This window comes from Lepidochelys kempii, chromosome 2 (assembly GCF_965140285.1).
Source record: "Lepidochelys kempii isolate rLepKem1 chromosome 2, rLepKem1.hap1, whole genome shotgun sequence".
NCBI lineage: Eukaryota > Metazoa > Chordata > Testudines > Cheloniidae > Lepidochelys > Lepidochelys kempii.
In genome coordinates, this window is record NC_136381.1 from 119,749,358 (window position 1) to 119,766,341 (window position 16,984).

General features: G+C 40.6%; 1 protein-coding gene across 4 annotated transcripts in view; it reads left to right on the forward strand.

Moving 5' to 3' along the window:
- Window positions 1–16,984, forward strand: part of DUSP22 (dual specificity phosphatase 22) — a 57,698-nt gene that overhangs the window by 28,992 nt on the left and 11,722 nt on the right. For 2 of the 4 annotated variants that reach the window (XM_073332180.2, XM_073332181.2), the window contains one exon: window positions 7,218–7,267. The exons of the other annotated variants lie outside the window; for them this stretch is intronic. In XM_073332180.2, coding sequence (XP_073188281.2) covers window positions 7,218–7,267 — 50 coding nt within the window. The remainder of the gene's footprint in view (window positions 1–7,217; window positions 7,268–16,984) is intronic. 4 annotated transcript variants of the gene reach the window in all.

Genomic DNA, 16,984 nt, shown 5'->3' on the forward strand with positions numbered 1-16,984 from the left:
TAAAAATAGATGTAGCTGTTTCTGATCTTAATGATTTTTTTAAAAAATCTGAAAATACTTCATAAGATTGCTGTAAGATCCTTATGTAATCAAGTGCTGTGAATATAAAAAGGCTACTGTATTATTAAAAATAAATAAATATTACAGGACCGTCCCAGCTTCAGTAGTTCAGATTCCCCATAAGTCTATTTCATTTATTTATGATGCCCTCAAAAGCAAACATGAAATAACTCTACAATGTGGTCGATTAATGGTTATTGCTGAAATATAAATGTTTTCTATGAGTCATTAATAAAATCAACAGCATTTGTAACTGCTCCAGAAAGTAACTGAAAGGACAAACAACGGTTGACTGGTTTTCAGTTAGATGGTTCTGTAGCTGTACTGGACAAAACTCTTGGTAACCTCTTGCTGGTTTGCCTTGAGGAAACCTTATCTGCTGGCTGTTTCCCACTTTAGCTTTTTTGCTGAAATGCCCCTAAACAAAAATAAGTACTCCCATCCTCATCTGTTGATGTGACAAGTCAGATTAACACATGGCTTTTGACTAACCTGAAAGAACTTGCCAGGTGCTAGAGGTTTCCTATTTGCATCTGGGTTCACAAATTTAAGCTGAGGGGTTTTGGTTGTTTTTTTTAAAAAAAAGAATTTCTTGGAAGTCGTTGATGGTATCTTTACATAAATTTAAATACCGAGAAGTTTAATGCCAAAAATGTAACATTTATCTTTTAAAAAATAATGATTTTAGAATAGAAATTGTGGTGGTGGTTTTGGACAACTCAGGGTTCGTATTTCTCTTCCCCCCCACCCTCTTCCCCCCACCACTGATTGACTAGAAATGGAGATGTTAAAGTTACAAAACTGAGAACTCTCAAAGGGGATAGAGCATTGAAGTCAAACTCTATCTTAAGTGTTACTTTGCATTATGAGTCTGTTTTTTAAGTTCTATAACTCTCTTCTCCCTCCCCCCACATAGTGTTGCTAGATTACTCAAAAACATTAAAGCAAAAACACCCAAATACTTTATTAGATTTTTTTATACTTCTGAATACACCATACAATACTATTTATTTATAGTTTTAAGTTAATCAGGCATCATTCTTGGTGAATTCAGAATGTGTCTTTGATTATAACAAACTATCCTATGTTTGTAACCTGAAGAAATAACAAGACGTATCTGTTTTGTCATGCTTCTATTAGCTTATTCTTGCTGGAGATTCTTGGTATTGCTTTTGTCAAGATGAAATCTGCAATGTGCTGTTTGGATTTCCCATTCTCACATACAAACCTACTATCTCAAGTGCACCAGATGTGGTTGCATCATTTTGCTGCTGCAAAGTCTTGTTCTGCATAGGAAAGTTCAAATTGTTTAAGTTTGGTTGATAAAATTAAGCTAGGAAAGTAACATCCACTTTATTTTTTTCATTTCAAATTAGCCACAGATAAGTAGAATAGGAAAAAATTGAACTAGGTCATAAAAGATACTCATTGTTTTTCCTGTACTTTTTTTCTTGTGTGTTATATAAAATATTGAATATAATCCAAAAATGTAAGACTTTATATTAAAAAAAAAAAAGCTAATAAAATCTCTCACACACACACAATGTTATGGTTTCATTGAAGATTCCAAACATTAAACAAGTGTGCAGTGTTCAGAACTTAATAGGTAATGACACCTAAAATAATTAGAAGTTATAACATATTTGCTGTTCAGTTGATAGGTTTTTATTAGCTCTCAGTGTAAACCCTGGCTATATAAAATATATTTAAATTTTGTTTCTCATTTTTGAAAACTTGAGAGAGATAGTGTAATGATTTGGCTTTATTTTACGATGTATGGCGAAATGGTGCAAGCATGGTATTGTTTCACAAATAACAGTGAATTTTAGAAATTTTACTTAACTCTCGCTTGTTTCAGCTTTGACGATCTTGAAATCAGAATACTTGTTCTGGTTTTGTTAGCTCTCACTGTATCGGTTTAACTGTAGCCTTTAGTTTCAGGGCCTAAGAGACAAAATTCTAGTTTTGGTGGTTACTCTGTCTGCTGAAATAGAAAACTAAAAGATCATTTTATTTTCAGTATATTAGCTCTCCAGTCTATCACGTATCATTAACTTCACTGGAAAAAAAGTGCGTGACCTCAATTGCTTCTGGCATCATACGAAAACTAGCTAATATCAATAACCTTAGAAAACATCTTAAAAAATGAATGTAGGTGTATGGGTGGGGGTGGGATGATAAGGATTTAGAAGCAACAGTTGGAGCATAGCATTGAATTAAGTGGTCATGAGAGAGGCACTATGATGTAGTTGGTTATTCAGCTTATGTATAGGTCTAGGAAGCTTGTACGAACACTTGAACTTGTGTGGTGAACTGCTGAGGGTTTGGTTTTTTTCCCTCAGTTGGAGCATAGAATTCGGTTTGCTTTACAGCAATGTGTCATTTTTCATAACTCTGAGAAAATATTTAATTTTTTTTATGAAAAAGCTGGTTTGGTTTAATCCAGGGAAGGGTCTGTTTGGAGGGAGAAAGAGGAAAAAATGTTGGCATGCAAGATATCGGTTGAAGGAATATTTCAATGTGAATATACCAACTGCAGCAGTAAGTAAGTAATGTGGATTCGTTCCTTCACGTTGGATTTATAATAATTGCTTTGTCATCAGCTCTTGTAATAAGGTTTTATCTCTGACCTAAAAAAAATCCCATTTTTGAGAAGGGCAAATATTCTATGAAATCAACAAATGTAATGAGTGGAACTGGTCTGCTGGAACCTAAATCCAGTTTTTTCACTGAAAAATCCATCTTCTATTCTACCAGATGACAAAATGCAAGTTTCCTTTTGAAAGAAATACTGAGTTATACACATACACTTAATGTTTAGTTTGCCTGTCCCATCTTTGTTAATATTATTAATTTAAATCACATAGTAGGGTTTATTCTTGACATTTTCTAGCAATATTATAGCTTCCTGAATAAATCTGAGGCCCATTGAGGCATTGGAAGTCTTCCCATTGACTTCAGCAATCTTATGACCAGGCACAGACTCCTTGTTGTCATGATGAGCACATACCCAAGCAAGGAAGCAGACACCTCAGTGATGTTTTTGCTTCCTCCTTTGACTTGGTCTTTGTTGACGATTCTAAGATTGCAAACGCTACTAACTACTGAAATTGTGAAGTTTATGGCATATTTGCACACTAATGAACAAGCTATGAGCATCTGAAAATCTTAGTCTACTAGTCAGTATTTACTTGTTACGTTGACACAAACTGTTCTGCTTTGTTTAGAGTCCCTTTGGGACAATTCTTAGATGTTATATGCATTGTACGTGCACAGGAAAGACTGTGATGTCTCTGGGGCATAACTGCACAAGAACACTACGATGTTGGGTGGTTTTTTTTTAATTATCACATAGACAAGAGGGCTCAGAAATTAAATAACTTCCTGTTACCAATATCCTTTTTTTTTTTTTTTTTTTTTTTAAAGTGCACTAAGTTTGTAAATATATCAAAATTGCCTGAAGAAAAGCGAATTCAGCATGGCAAGTCTTGTTATCAACAGTAACACATAAATTATCTCTATTGGACAGTGGCCGAAGTGTTTCATTTACAAACAACTGCCCAGTATCAACCAGTATAGTCCCTCTATTTAATTCATGCAATTAAAATTAACGCTTTTGATTCTAAGACTCTTTTTTTTTTTTAAACTATCTAGGATCAAAATCTGATTATGGGGTGGGATTTTAAAAAGTTGGTCGGTGCTGTTCTAACTGTGCTCCAGTTGAAGTCATTGGGAGTTTTACTGTTGATTTCAGTGGGACAGAGAGAGGCCATTTTTGAGATTCTACCCATAATTTTCATTTTCCTGTTGGAGGAGGGGGGATTTCCTGGGAGGCCTGGGAGGGGAGTTCATTGGAAGGCGCTGCTAAAACGCTCCAAGGTGGCACGCATTGGTAAAGCACAGAATTCCAGAACCTTTGTGTTGAATGGCCCTGTTAATCTGACCCTGAGAGGTGATGAGCACCTCCCATTGAGTGTAACTCCCGTTGGCTTTATTGGGTTGTACCTCCCAGGATCAGGCCTTGGAGGAGCTATTTTGCACAATATGTGGTCTCTTGTAGGCTAGTTTCATGCTTGCATGTGGTTCTGTGGTAGCTGTGAATTCACGTCACTCTTGGCATCACGCAGAATGGGAATCAGCCATCTGTGACAGAAAAGAACACTGTGTGCTCTAAAACTGACAGTACTTCTTCTTTTTAAAGTGAACATTTTCTGAAAGCCCCTCTTAGTTCAGCTATTGGAAGCATTCAGCATGTGTGGTAACTGTTGAAATCAGTGGGACTATTTAAATGAGTATGGGATGCAGGATTGGGACCTTTAATTGCATGATACAATGCTGGCCTCAATGTGTTTTCTCTCTCTCCCCTTCCCCACCTTCTTTTCATTCCCATGTTCTGCCTTGTTGAAGGGTAGCTAATGAGTACTGGGCTCCTGGTACTGAATTGTCCAAAGGAGAAAAGAGCATTTAATATGACCTGAAAACGTAAATTGCCAAGCTTCAGCAAATGTAGCGCCTAATGCTATAAAATTGACTCATCTGAGCAGTCCTCTTAAGTTCAAAGCTAAAGCTTCATGGTGAATACCACTGTGTAAGGAGGTAATGATACCAGCTCTATATTGTAGCATTGTCTAGTCTAGAGAAATCAATCCATGATATTAGCAATCTATTGTTTTATATGCACATTGTTCTACCGCCAGTTGAGTGCATCTCCGCTAGCCATCTTGACTCTGTAAGGTTTATTATCCTTGCATCCACACTAGGGCTGCTTTGCCCTGATTCAAGTGGGGGTGGCTGCCATGTTCGACAGTTTTCATTTTTTGACAGATGTCAGAGATGCCATTTAGCTGGCAAGCTTCCATTGTTCACCAGCTGAATCTCTTCTCTTCCCCACCCCCAGCCATGTTTTGTCATGCCCACACAACTCTCCCCACATTACCTTCCAGAAATATTACCAGCTCCCACTCTGCAGAGGCTTAGCTGAGATTATGCTCGCTTTCACTGTAAACCCCTCTTCAAATGTTCCCCTCTCCCTAAGTCATGATTTCCCCCAGCTATGCCTTCCACACTTCCAATAATCCCCACGCTCTGTCTGTGCCACTTATTCAGTGAACCATTGACAGTTCACCAGTATACTCTGTGACACACTTCAGGTGGAAATAAGTTGACAATCCACAGGTGGATTAAAGGGCTAGGAAGAGGTTGGAAAGCGGTAGTGGAATGGCTGTGAAGAATGCATTGGCTTGCTCTGACATACCACCTCTGGCTCTTCAGATTGAGAACATAACGGTTGCACAATCAGAGGTTTGTTGGCTCAGGTGTGGAGTAGCCAGAGGTGGGGTTGGAGATCATGGCCTGGGAAGAGGTTTATATTTGAGGAGGTCATAATGAGCCTGATCACTATCTGAGATCCTGGAGATGTCCTAAAGAGGGAAGTAACTAGGTATATTTAAAACTAGTGTGTTTAGTATGGAGTACTAACTTCTTTTGTCATCGCTCTTTTTGTTACTTATCTATTACTTTGGACAATAAAGTGACAAGCTCATTTTTTAAACTTGTTTCTGTGGCCCTTTGTAAAACACTCCTGAAAAGGCATTGCCTACTTGACTTTTCAGATCAGAGTTCTTCTAAGAATATATATTGCGGTTCCTTATTTCAGTACATAATTCATTACACTAATAGCTGACTAATAAAGTGAGGACTTCTTATTGGAAGATACGCCTGAGTTTTAAAGTCCTCGCTTTCAAAAAAATAACCGATTTTCTCTTCCAAAATGCCCTCCTTTTTGTTTGTGTTGCTAAATACATAAGGGAAAAACTGAATGTGGCATTCTGCATGAGAAATAGTTTTTCACAAATTTCATTTTCAGCATTCTTTTTGACAAGTCAGAACGGTATAAGATGTGACTAGTTTCCAATGAAACATAACAAGAATAATAGTTTAAGATGATGAATATAACAAGTTTTACACCTTTCTAATAAAGATGCTGCCATTTAAAAAATTCACTTAAGGATCTTTGGAGTAAACATGACTAAGCTGTCTGTTTCTTAGCGACAAAACATTTGTGAAAACAACTTTTTAAGTCTGTACGCAATGGTGTTGTAACCACATTGGTCCCAGAATATTAGAGCAGTGGTTCTCAAATTTTGTACTGGTGACCCCTTTCACATAGCAAGCCTCTGAGTGCGACCCCCACTTAAAAATTAAAAACACTTTTTAAAAAATATTTAACACCATTATAAATGCTGGAGGCAAAGCGGCGTTTAGGGTGGAGGCTGACAGCTCACGACCCCCCATATAATCTTGCGATCCCCTGAGAGTCCAACCCCCAGTTTGAGAACCCCCGTATTAGAGAGACAAGGTGGGTGGGTTCATCACATAAGAATGGTCATAGTAGGTCAGACCAAAGGTCCATCTAGCCCAGTATCCTGTCTTCTGACGGGGGCCAATGCCAGATGCTTCAAAGGAAATTAACAGAACAGGCAATTATCAAGTGATTCAGCCCCTGTCCTCCAGTCCCAGTATCTGGCAATTGGAGGCTTAGGGACCCTCAAGCATGGGGTTGCATTCCTGACCATCTTGGCTAATAGCCGTTGATGGAGCTATCCTCCTTGAACATATCTCATTCTTTTTTGAACCAAGTTATACTTTTGGCCTTCACAGCATCCCTGGCAATGAGTTCCACAGGTTGACTGTGCATAGTGTGAAGTACTTTCTTGTGTTTTGTTTTTAAACCTGCTGCCTAGTAATTTCATTGGGTGACCCTCTGGTTCTTGTGTTATGCGAAGGGGGTAAATAACACTTCCTGATTCACTTCCTCCACACCAGTCATGATTTTATAGACCTCTCTCCTATCTGTCCCTTAGTTGTCTCTCTTTCCAAGCTGAACCATCCCAGCCCATATGGAAGCTTACACAGAGCTGAAGAAGAGCTCTGGGGAAGCTTGTCTCTCTCACCAACAAAAGATATTACTGCACCCACCTTGTCTTTGTTTTCAATCTGGGCAGATGAGGCAAAATCTGCAGTTACTTGCAATACTACACCTCTTTCATAATCAATGGAGCTGCACAACTACTAGAGCAGAATTTGCCCATTGATCTGTGACCATTATGCTTCTGTCCTAATGTCGTGTTCTCATTCCTGTTTACTGCTTTATACAGGGAGTGAAATATCTGTGCATTCCTGCTGCCGATTCACCCTCGCAGAATTTGTAAGTTTGGTTTGTTTTTTTTTTAATTCAGTACGAATGCTTGTTTTGAAATATGTTGAAGGACCTGATTCTGATCTCTGAGCAATTTTACACCAATGTAGGTTTAAATCTGTTGGTTTAGGGGGAATTACTCCTGATTTATATTGAGGTGACAGAAGAATAGCGTCCCCCCACCCCTTTTTTTAAGTGCTTTCCTACTTGGTATGTCTGCTTTGCTACCAACAATATCCAGAGTTGTTACGGCAAAATTTTTGGAAGGGATATTAAACCTTGTGCTTCAGGGCTGGTCTGTGTTGCAAAGTTAGGTCAGTTTAACTAGATTCCTCCAGGACTATGAAAAAATTAAGACCTTGTATGATGTAATTAAGCCAACCTAAGCCCTGGCGTACACTCTGCTAGGTTGATGGAAAAATTGTTCTGTTGACCTAGCAACCACCTCTCTGAGTTGACTTTTAATACAACGATGGAAAAACAGCACCACAGCAGTGCAGCTGCAGCTCTGCAGCTGCGTCACTGTAGCATTTCTGGTAGAGAGAGAGCCTTAGCCGTAGCCAATCTCTACATTTTAGAGACCCGGAGGAGACCTATGTGGGGTGCAGATTATGGCACGTCTTCCTACTGTAGGGTTCTTACACCTTCCTCCAAATCATCTGGTCCTGGCCACTGCTGAAACAGTAAAATGGGTTAGGCCTGATTCAATATGTCAATTCCTATGGTCTTATGCTTCTTGTAATAGGAATGTATCTGTGTGAAGCTGCTTTTTTTAATTAAATTAAATTGTTATTTTATTTAACTATCCACTGTCCATGTAACTGTCCTGAAAGTTAGTTGAGCTGACCCTGGGTTTAACATTCCAAATCTTTGAATTGATGGTATGTAGAAAACCATGATCTTGAAGTAATCAAAACATATTTCATAAGAAGACTTGGATGGCGACCAACTCTGTCTTCTAGTGCTCACTGTTTATGTTGAGGAGAGGTGGGGGGGTTTCAGCCACTTCCTGCTAACTAGTTATGTAGAGAAACAGAAGTAGTTGAAAGGGCCTGGTACCTACGGAAGGAAATGCAGCACTGCTTTTTCTCTCAGATCAGAGCAATATTCCGGCTGATGCTTTCAGTGGATATTTTTAGAGTGTTTTGTTTCTCATACCTTGAAGAGATTCCAACATGACACTTGATGTTTCTTAATTGTTCTTTTCACCCTTTTCAGTGGCATGTTTCTGCAGTTATAAAAATCAATTTAACACAATTTTGTGTAGTAAGAACATAGCCCGTGAGCCTGTTTTTTCCCTGTCAGAGGCACTGAGCACCCTCAAAGGCAACTGTAGTCAATGAGCTGCATGTTCTCAGTGCTTCTCAAAATCAGACCCTGAGTGTATTACTCCCTTAAAAATAATAGTAGCCCATAGGCTATTAAGTGGGAATCCAGGTTAGAGAACAGAATAGGATTTTCAGAACTAAGACGGTGGATATGGAAGCAATTTTTTGCATTGTTCTGAGGGAGGGTTGGAAAAATTGTGGAGTTTCATTTAATTTCCTTTAGGAAGGAAGCAACTTAAGAAACTACAGAGGCCTCATTCGCATTTTTTGGGTAGTCATTAATCGTTTGTCAGTAGTTGGAGATCCACTGGGTAGTTGTAAAAAGAAAAGGAGGACTTGTGGCACCTTAGAGACTAACCAATTTATTTGAGCATAAGCTTTCGTGAGCTACAGCTCACTTCATTAGTCTCTAAGGTGCCACAAGTTCTCCTTTTCTTTTTGCGAATACAGACTAACACGGCTGCTACTCTGAAACCTGTCATTGTACTGGGTAGTTGTGAAAATGTTTGCAAATCTGCCGTCTGTGTTAGAAATCTGGACCACTTTGTGAATAGAAAGAGGACACAATTTCCAGCGAATGTTAATTACACGTGCAATGCAACCAGCCCTAGTCATTGCATGTCAAGGAAATACATTGAAAAGCATTCAAAAGTAATTAGCTTTCTGGCACTGTACCAAGATTCTTAAAGCATTAATAAGATAAGATATTTGCATGAGTATTGTTTCTGTTATGCTGCAAGCATATACGGTTCTTGCTTCGGTATCAGATGGTTGCAAACAAATTTGGTACTTCTGATATTGATACATTTGATCACTTAAAAGAAAACTGGATGAGTAACTGACTTTTCTTCTTTATACGATGGAAAACTTCAAGTATAATGCACAGTGTCTCTAAATACTGATGGTACTTGCTTTTAATATAAAAACTTCATAAGGTCAAAAGAAGCTTGTTTTATTCAGGTCATAAGAATGTAATATGATCTTATCCCAACACTGTTTAAAAGTATAGGGTGTTTATCAGTTTGAGGGGGGGGGCCGCTGTGGAAAGAGAGGATCTGTCCCTTTCTGATTTCTTTGTGTCTCTCCCCTTCCCAGAGAGAGACTGACAGCTGCAGAGGAAAACAATAGCATCGCATATAAAGTGCTTTTACCTAGTGATTGCTGCCGAGTGAAATTGACTAGGATCACATAAGATGCTTGTCTGTATTACTCAGCAGCTGATTTTTCAGGTAAAGTTCTTCTGAGGTGGTGGTACTACTTTTCTGCAGCTGCTGGCATTTGTCGAAGGGGACCGGCTTGATGCATGGTCAGAGTGGATCTTGGGACTGTGGAGTTGCTAACTTAAGTTCACATGAGCTATGTTTTCCTCACGGAAATTTATTTTTCAATAAGTATAATATACATGATGCACTTACAGTAAGCATATTAAGGGCTCTCCTGTTCCTGAGAGAAATCAATTCCCAATAAAATACAACAGTGAAAACAGAATACGCTCATGTTCTTTCAAACTGTGAGAAGATTCAGTTCTACTAGCATTTTCTGCTCCTGCTTAGAATTTGAATTAAGCAATCATTGAGGCCTAGGTCATTTCCTGGGAGTTTAATGTGAGTTTGGCCTCTGCAGTGGGAATTTGGCTTCAGGCCATTAACTTCTGCTGGTCACTGATTTCCCTGACAATGCCCTCTCCTAAGGAACTTTTACTCTAAAATTAATTCTGTAGAAATTAAATATACCCTTCCTCACGCCATCTTATTTCTGTACTGTGTGTTTCTAGGGAATTAATACCCAGTTATGCTAGCCTATTTAGGGTGGCCATATTTCCCAAAGTGAAAACAGGACACCATGGGGTGCTGGCTCAAGCTCCCCACAGCCACTTGCCTGAGGCTGCTGCTGGCGCCCTCCCTCATCCCCCTCCCACAGGACTATCATTAATCACTCAAACCCTGCTTCCCCCCTGCACGGGGCTGTCATCTCTGCTTATGTTCCTCCTCACCACACCCCACTTTTATTTAAAACAAATAAAAATAAAAAAATGGGCATTTGTCCTGTTTGCTCTTGCCAACTGATCAGGGCTAATAAAAGGGACTCTCCTTGCCAAAATGGGATGTATGGTAATCCTGAGCCTATTGGGCTTCATGGTTGCCTTTTGAACTCTTCCTTTTGGCTTAGATTTAATATTACAGCCAGTCTGTCTGATAGTGCTACAGTAGCAAAATGCCAAAGAATCATACAAAAGTTCTAAGTAGTTCTTAGTTCTTGACTATTCCAGGTTGGATTGCTGAAGAGACAATACCACTACATTTCTTTCCCTACTGATGCTTTTTTCAACCCTAATGCATTTCTGAAAGCTCAACTAAACACTGAAGTGTAGAGCTGACATGGAAAATCCCGCATTAATCAGATTACCCTTTTTATTAAAGCATGATTAGAGAGCCCATTCACTGCTTTACTTCGTGTGGGATGTGCCCAGTGATACTATAAAGAAGCTGCAGTTCATAATATTAAGTTGGCAAGAGAAGTGTTAAAGTTGGATGTTGTACAATACATTGTCTTTACACTGAATTGTCAGTCCAGTGCGTAGATGGTTAATCAGGACAGTTGTTTTACTTTTATGTAGCAAATATTGATTTCCTATTTCACTGTTAACCTTGATTATCATGCACATTGTAGGGAGAGTGGTCGCTTTGGATGAGCTATTACCAGCAGGAGAGTGATTTTGTGTGTGTGGTTTTTGGAGGGGGATGGGGGGGTGAGAAAACCTGGATTTGTGCTGGAAATGGCCCACCTTGATTACCATACACATTTTAAAGAGAGTGGTCACTTTGGATGGGCTATTACCAGCAGGAGAGTGAGTTTGTGGGGGGGGGGGGGAGGGTGAGAGAACCTGGATTTGTGCTGGAAATGGCCCAACTTGATGATCACTTTAGATAAGCTATTACCAGCAGGAGAGTGGGGTGGGAGGAGGTATTGTTTCATGGTCTCTGTGTATATAATGTCTTCTGCAGTTTCCACAGTATGCATCCGATGAAATGAGCTGTAGCTCACGAAAGCTCATGTTCAAATAAATTGGTTAGTCTCTAAGGTGCCACAAGTACTCCTTTTCTTTTTATAGAATAATTTGCTATTCAAGGGGTGAACATAAACCAGTACTGGGTTGAGCTGGCAGATTGCTTGAAACAGTAGCTCTAAGAGGTGTGAACTGCCCCATTGATCAGAGTCAGGGCTCCATGATTCCATGAACTGGTAATGAATTCGACAGGCGTGACTGCATTAGGATTTCCCTTCTAACTTTTATGAAACTTGAACAAGACAATCGTGGGTGAACACTACCACACGTCTAAATTTGATGCTGTAACAAGTAAACTAGCTGCATAGTGACTCAGCATACTAAATGTCATATCTGGAAAATGACTAATAAAACTGGACCAAAAGTTCACTATTAGCCATGCTTAATTACTCTCTCTCCCTCCCTCCCCGAGAAAGACATCACCCCTTTACCTTCGATATTTTTTCATCCCAAAGCATGTTCCATAAGAAAGTGAGAAAAACTTGTTAGGTCATTGTAGAAGATGTATTGGTGTTTGGCGCTACTGTGGAAAAACACACCAACGTATTAGAGAGAGACACGGTGGGTGCGGTAATATATTTTATTGGACCAACTTCCCACCTTGTCTGTGTCTCTATCCTGGGATCGACAAGGCTACAACTATACTGCATACATCAACCTGTGTCATTTTTCTAGAGATCTAGGGGCAAAAAGGGGTCGAGTAAAATCCAGATAAAAGCATCACGTTTTTAACTGACCTAAGCAGTTAGATCTTGGAGAAATACTGCTTAACTGTGATACAGTTCTTTTTAAAAAGCCATGCATGCCGCTAATAAAGTCTGTTAGGTTCAGCTGCTGCCTACAGGTTATATCCCTGCAAGCAAACACAAGCACCATATGGTGTCAAAATTAGGGCTGGTCGAAACTTTTTTCAGTGGAAAATAGTTTTCTTGACTGAATGAAAATGTTTGCGCAAAGTATCAACCTTTCTTTCTTTTGTCTGTCTTCAGACAAAAAACTTATGTCTGAAAACCATAGTTTTCAGCTTACATTTTTCAGGTTTTCAGTAACTGAAAACCAGAATATTTCAGCTTTCATCTTTTCAACAAAATGTCAATAATTTATCCAAAGGAAAAAACATTTCCTGACCAGTTCTAGTCAAAATGTTAGAATAGACACACATTTTAAAGTCTGGAATTGCAGAATTCCTCAGGAGATCCTCTTCTGAAAGGGTCATTCATAGAATCCTAGAGATACGTGTAGGGTTGGAAGGGACCTTGGGAGGTCATCAAATGCATCCCTCCCGGCATGCTGAGACAGGACCAAGTAAACCTGGACCATTCCTAACAGGTGGTTTGTCCATCCTGTCCTTGAAAATCTCCAGTGACGGGGATTCCACAACCTCCCTTGTGAGCCTATTCCAGAACTTAACTACCCTTATAGTTAGAAAGTGTTTCCTAGTATCTAACCCAGTAGTCTCCAAACGCTCAGTCCCCCTTACCCCTGTCCATGTCTCTGTCCTCCTGGAACCAGGGCCATGGCTTGGGGGACAGGGGTGGGGGGGAAGACGGGGTAAGCAGGATGAGGCTGGGGCCACAGGTGGGGGTAGGTCTGGGACCAGGAACAGAGTCGCAGCCAGGGCCAGGGCTGTGAATATCGAGAGCAAGGAACAATATTATAAAGATGCTCTTGGTGGTGGGTACCATATCAGAGGAGTGACTGCTCAACTTGGCCTTATGGGACCTCTTGGACTGGTCCAAGAGCATCTATGCCCCCTCTCAGCCACTCAGTCCCAGAGAGAGTCAACTTCTCCAGTATCTATAGCAACCAGAGAAGATCCTCCTCCTCCTAATCTACAACCTCCCTCCTTTTTGGCACCTAGAGAGGAACCCCAGAATATTTCCCCCACATATTTCTTCCTCTTCCCCAGAGGAAACATGACTACCTCCTGAGGACTTTAAAGGTTTTCAAGACCTCATTAGGAGGGTGGCCACATTTGTACAAACTCCTGGACATCTTACAAACTCCCATTCTGGGAAAGGTTGCCCATCCCATTAATTAAGCCTTGTTTGAACCTGCAAAGATCCTTTAGCAGACACTGATCTCCATTCCACCCACTGCCAAATGAATAGACAGATGGTATCAGGTTCCCCAGCAAGAATTTGTGTATTTCTTCACTTATGCCATCCCAGACTCATTAGTGGCAACAGCAACAAAAGAACATTTGAGGCAGTCTCACCCTCAGGCTACCCTGAAGGATAGGGAGTGTAAGAGACTGGACCTATATAGCGAAAAGGCTTACATTACCATGACCCTTCAGATGAGGGTGTGAAATTACAAGGCATTTTTGGCCAAATCCACCTTTATTAACTGCTCCGAATTTTTTTTTGACAAACTGCCTGAAGAATATAGGGATCAGTTTTTGGTCATAGTCTCCAAGGTCATCTCACTGCTTGAACGTCTGTCCTGGCAGCTATTGGTGCATCAGATCCTGCATCATTTCTGATGGCTACAGCCATTTCAATGAGACACTCTTTTTGATTGTAGGCCTCTGGCATTCCTAAACAATTAAAAATGCAGTAGAAGATCCACCATTTGAAGGTGCTAAACTGTTTTCTCAGAAAACTGATGATGCAATGCACATGTTGAAAGATTCTTGTCAATCGTTTTGTTTGCTGGGTGTTTACACCCCAGTAACAAAAAGAGGAAGCAGTTTGAGGCCCAGAACACAATACAGATCTTACTACCAGCAGAGATCTCAGGGTGCCTCTAGAAGGAGATCTAAGCCACTTAGATGTCCCCCATTAGCATCATAGACCCTTTTCATCAGACTTTGTTCACTTTGAAGCAGTTTTTTGATATCTCAGTCGATGACTGCATGCTGACTGTGTTTCATCTTCTACATCCAGACCCTCCATTTTGGAAATGTTCTCTCTCTTCTATAGTGCATGGACGGAGATTACATTGGACCAATAGGTGCTCAGCCCGGTAAGAGAAGAATAGGTTATCCAGTTCATGTACTTCCCTTTCCCTGACCCGCCTTCCTTGTCCCTTTTCAGGGACCCATCCCATGAGGTTGTTTTACATCAAGAATTACAGTTTCTATTGGAATTGGGGCCAAGAGAGGAAGTTCCTTGTCAACACATAGGGAAAGATTTCTGTTTATGCTACTTTCTGATTCCTAAAAAGAGAGGTGGCCTTCGGCTCTTTCTGGATTTAAGAAATCCAAACCATTTTATCAAAAAGACAGTCAACCTGACATCTATTATCCCTCTCTTAGAGATTAGTATGCTGCCCTCGACCTGCAGGATGCGTATTTCCACATGGCAATACATCTTGGCCACAGAAAGTATCTTTGATTCATGGGAAACAACATGCACTGCCTATACACTGTGCTGCCTGCCAGCCTATCCTTGGCCTAAGGGTATTTATCAAGTGTATGATGATAGTGGCAGCTCACCTGCACCATTTAGGAGTTAAAATATTTCTCTACCTGGACAGTAGGCTTGGTCAGGGAAGGTCAGGATCTCACAATCAAAAAAGCAATCTTATCGTCAGACATCTGTTCTTTTGTCCAGATTGAAAACTGAATGTAGAGGAATCAACATTACAAGCAATGCAGCAAGTAAATTTCATAGGCGTAGATCTTGATGCCACGATTCCCATTGCTTACCACCCGACAAACAAGTTCCAGTCCATGGTCTTTGTCAGAGGGCCTCAGTTCCAACCTGAGGACCACAGTGAATTAATGTCTAGCATTGTTGGGTCACATGGCCTAGAGTGCGTGAGTGGACTCAGCATGCCAGACTTTACCTCAAATGTCTGTAGACCTGGCTTCACTTAGCATAGCATCCAGCAAACATTTTCTGGATTTGCTGCTTTGTGTATCTGCCCAAGAGCTTCAGCCCCTGTTAACACCTCAGAATGTAGGCAGAGGGGTTCCATTCCTTCCACCAGAACCAATTATGGCTTTTATAATAGATGCGTCCACCAGGGATTGAGGGGCCTATCTGGGTCAACTTCAGGCTCAAGCATTTTGGACATCTAAGGAACTTTCATTCCATATAAATATGCTGGAACTTTGAGCTATTCTTTGGGACTGTGAGATGTTCATTACCATCATCAGGTGGTTCCAGTTCTTACCAAAGACATCACCGATATGTTTTATCTGAACAAGCAGGGAGATGCAAGGTTGTCTCAGCTATGCCAGGAAGCGATCCACTTGTGGAACTTCTGTATAAAGACCAATATCTCACTAAATGCCTTTCACCTCTTGGGAGCGAGGAACTCTGTATTGCAGATTCCCTCATCAGATACCTCCATAGATCATCACGAGTGGTCAATAAAGAGGCCGATCTGCAGTAGAACCCCATTAGTGGGGTTATCTGATAATAGACCTCTTTGTAACCAACCTGAACAATAACTGCAGGAGGTTCTGTTCTAGGGCGGGTCACAGCCCAGGTTCCATTATCAATGGCTTTATTTTTTTCCCATGTGTTGCCCATGTTTCCTCCAGTTCCTCTGATTCCAAGGATGATAAGAAAAGTAAGACAAAGAACCCTAATCCTCATAGCGCTTGCCTGGCCAAGGCAGTACTAGTGCATGGACGTACAGCAACTCTCCATCTGGCCACCCACACCTCTATCTCTGCTTGAGAATTTTTTGCCTCAAAACCAAGGGAAGTCACTGCACCCTTACCTATAATCTCTTCACCTAACAGTCTTGATGATCTCTGGTTGGTCAATGAGGAGAAAGTCTGCTCCTGAAAAGTCCAAGCTGTTCTGGTGAACAGCAGAAAGGATTACACCAGAGCCATGTAGGAAGCAAAATGGAAAAGGTTTTCAGTCTGGGTGGAATTGCATCAGTTATCTCCTGGTAACACAGAGATTAGACATATGTATGCCAGACTGTTACTGCATCTGAAATCCTCTGGTCTCTCAGCTCTCCATTGAGCATCAATTTCTGCAGTATGCCCATGAGTGGAGAGGTTTTCAATCCTCTGGTACCCATATTTTGAAGGGGTCTTATCCATGTCTACCCTCCAGAATCTGAACCAGTACCTTCCTGGGACCTGAATTTTAATACTGTCCCATTTGATGAGACCCCTCTTTGAACCTTTGGCAACAACATCCCTGCTGCTGCTGTCAGTGAAAATGATAGGATGTTTGGGAGGGCTCTGACATTTTACCTGCACTGCACAAAGTCTTTCAGATCCTCTTCTAGACTGTTTTGTTGCCTACACTACTGGGGACTGGGTTAAAGGGCAACCTGTCACAGCTCAGCATATTTCACACTGAATTTCAGATTGTATTGAGCTTTGCTATGATCTGGCAAACGTCTCTCTGCAAAGGA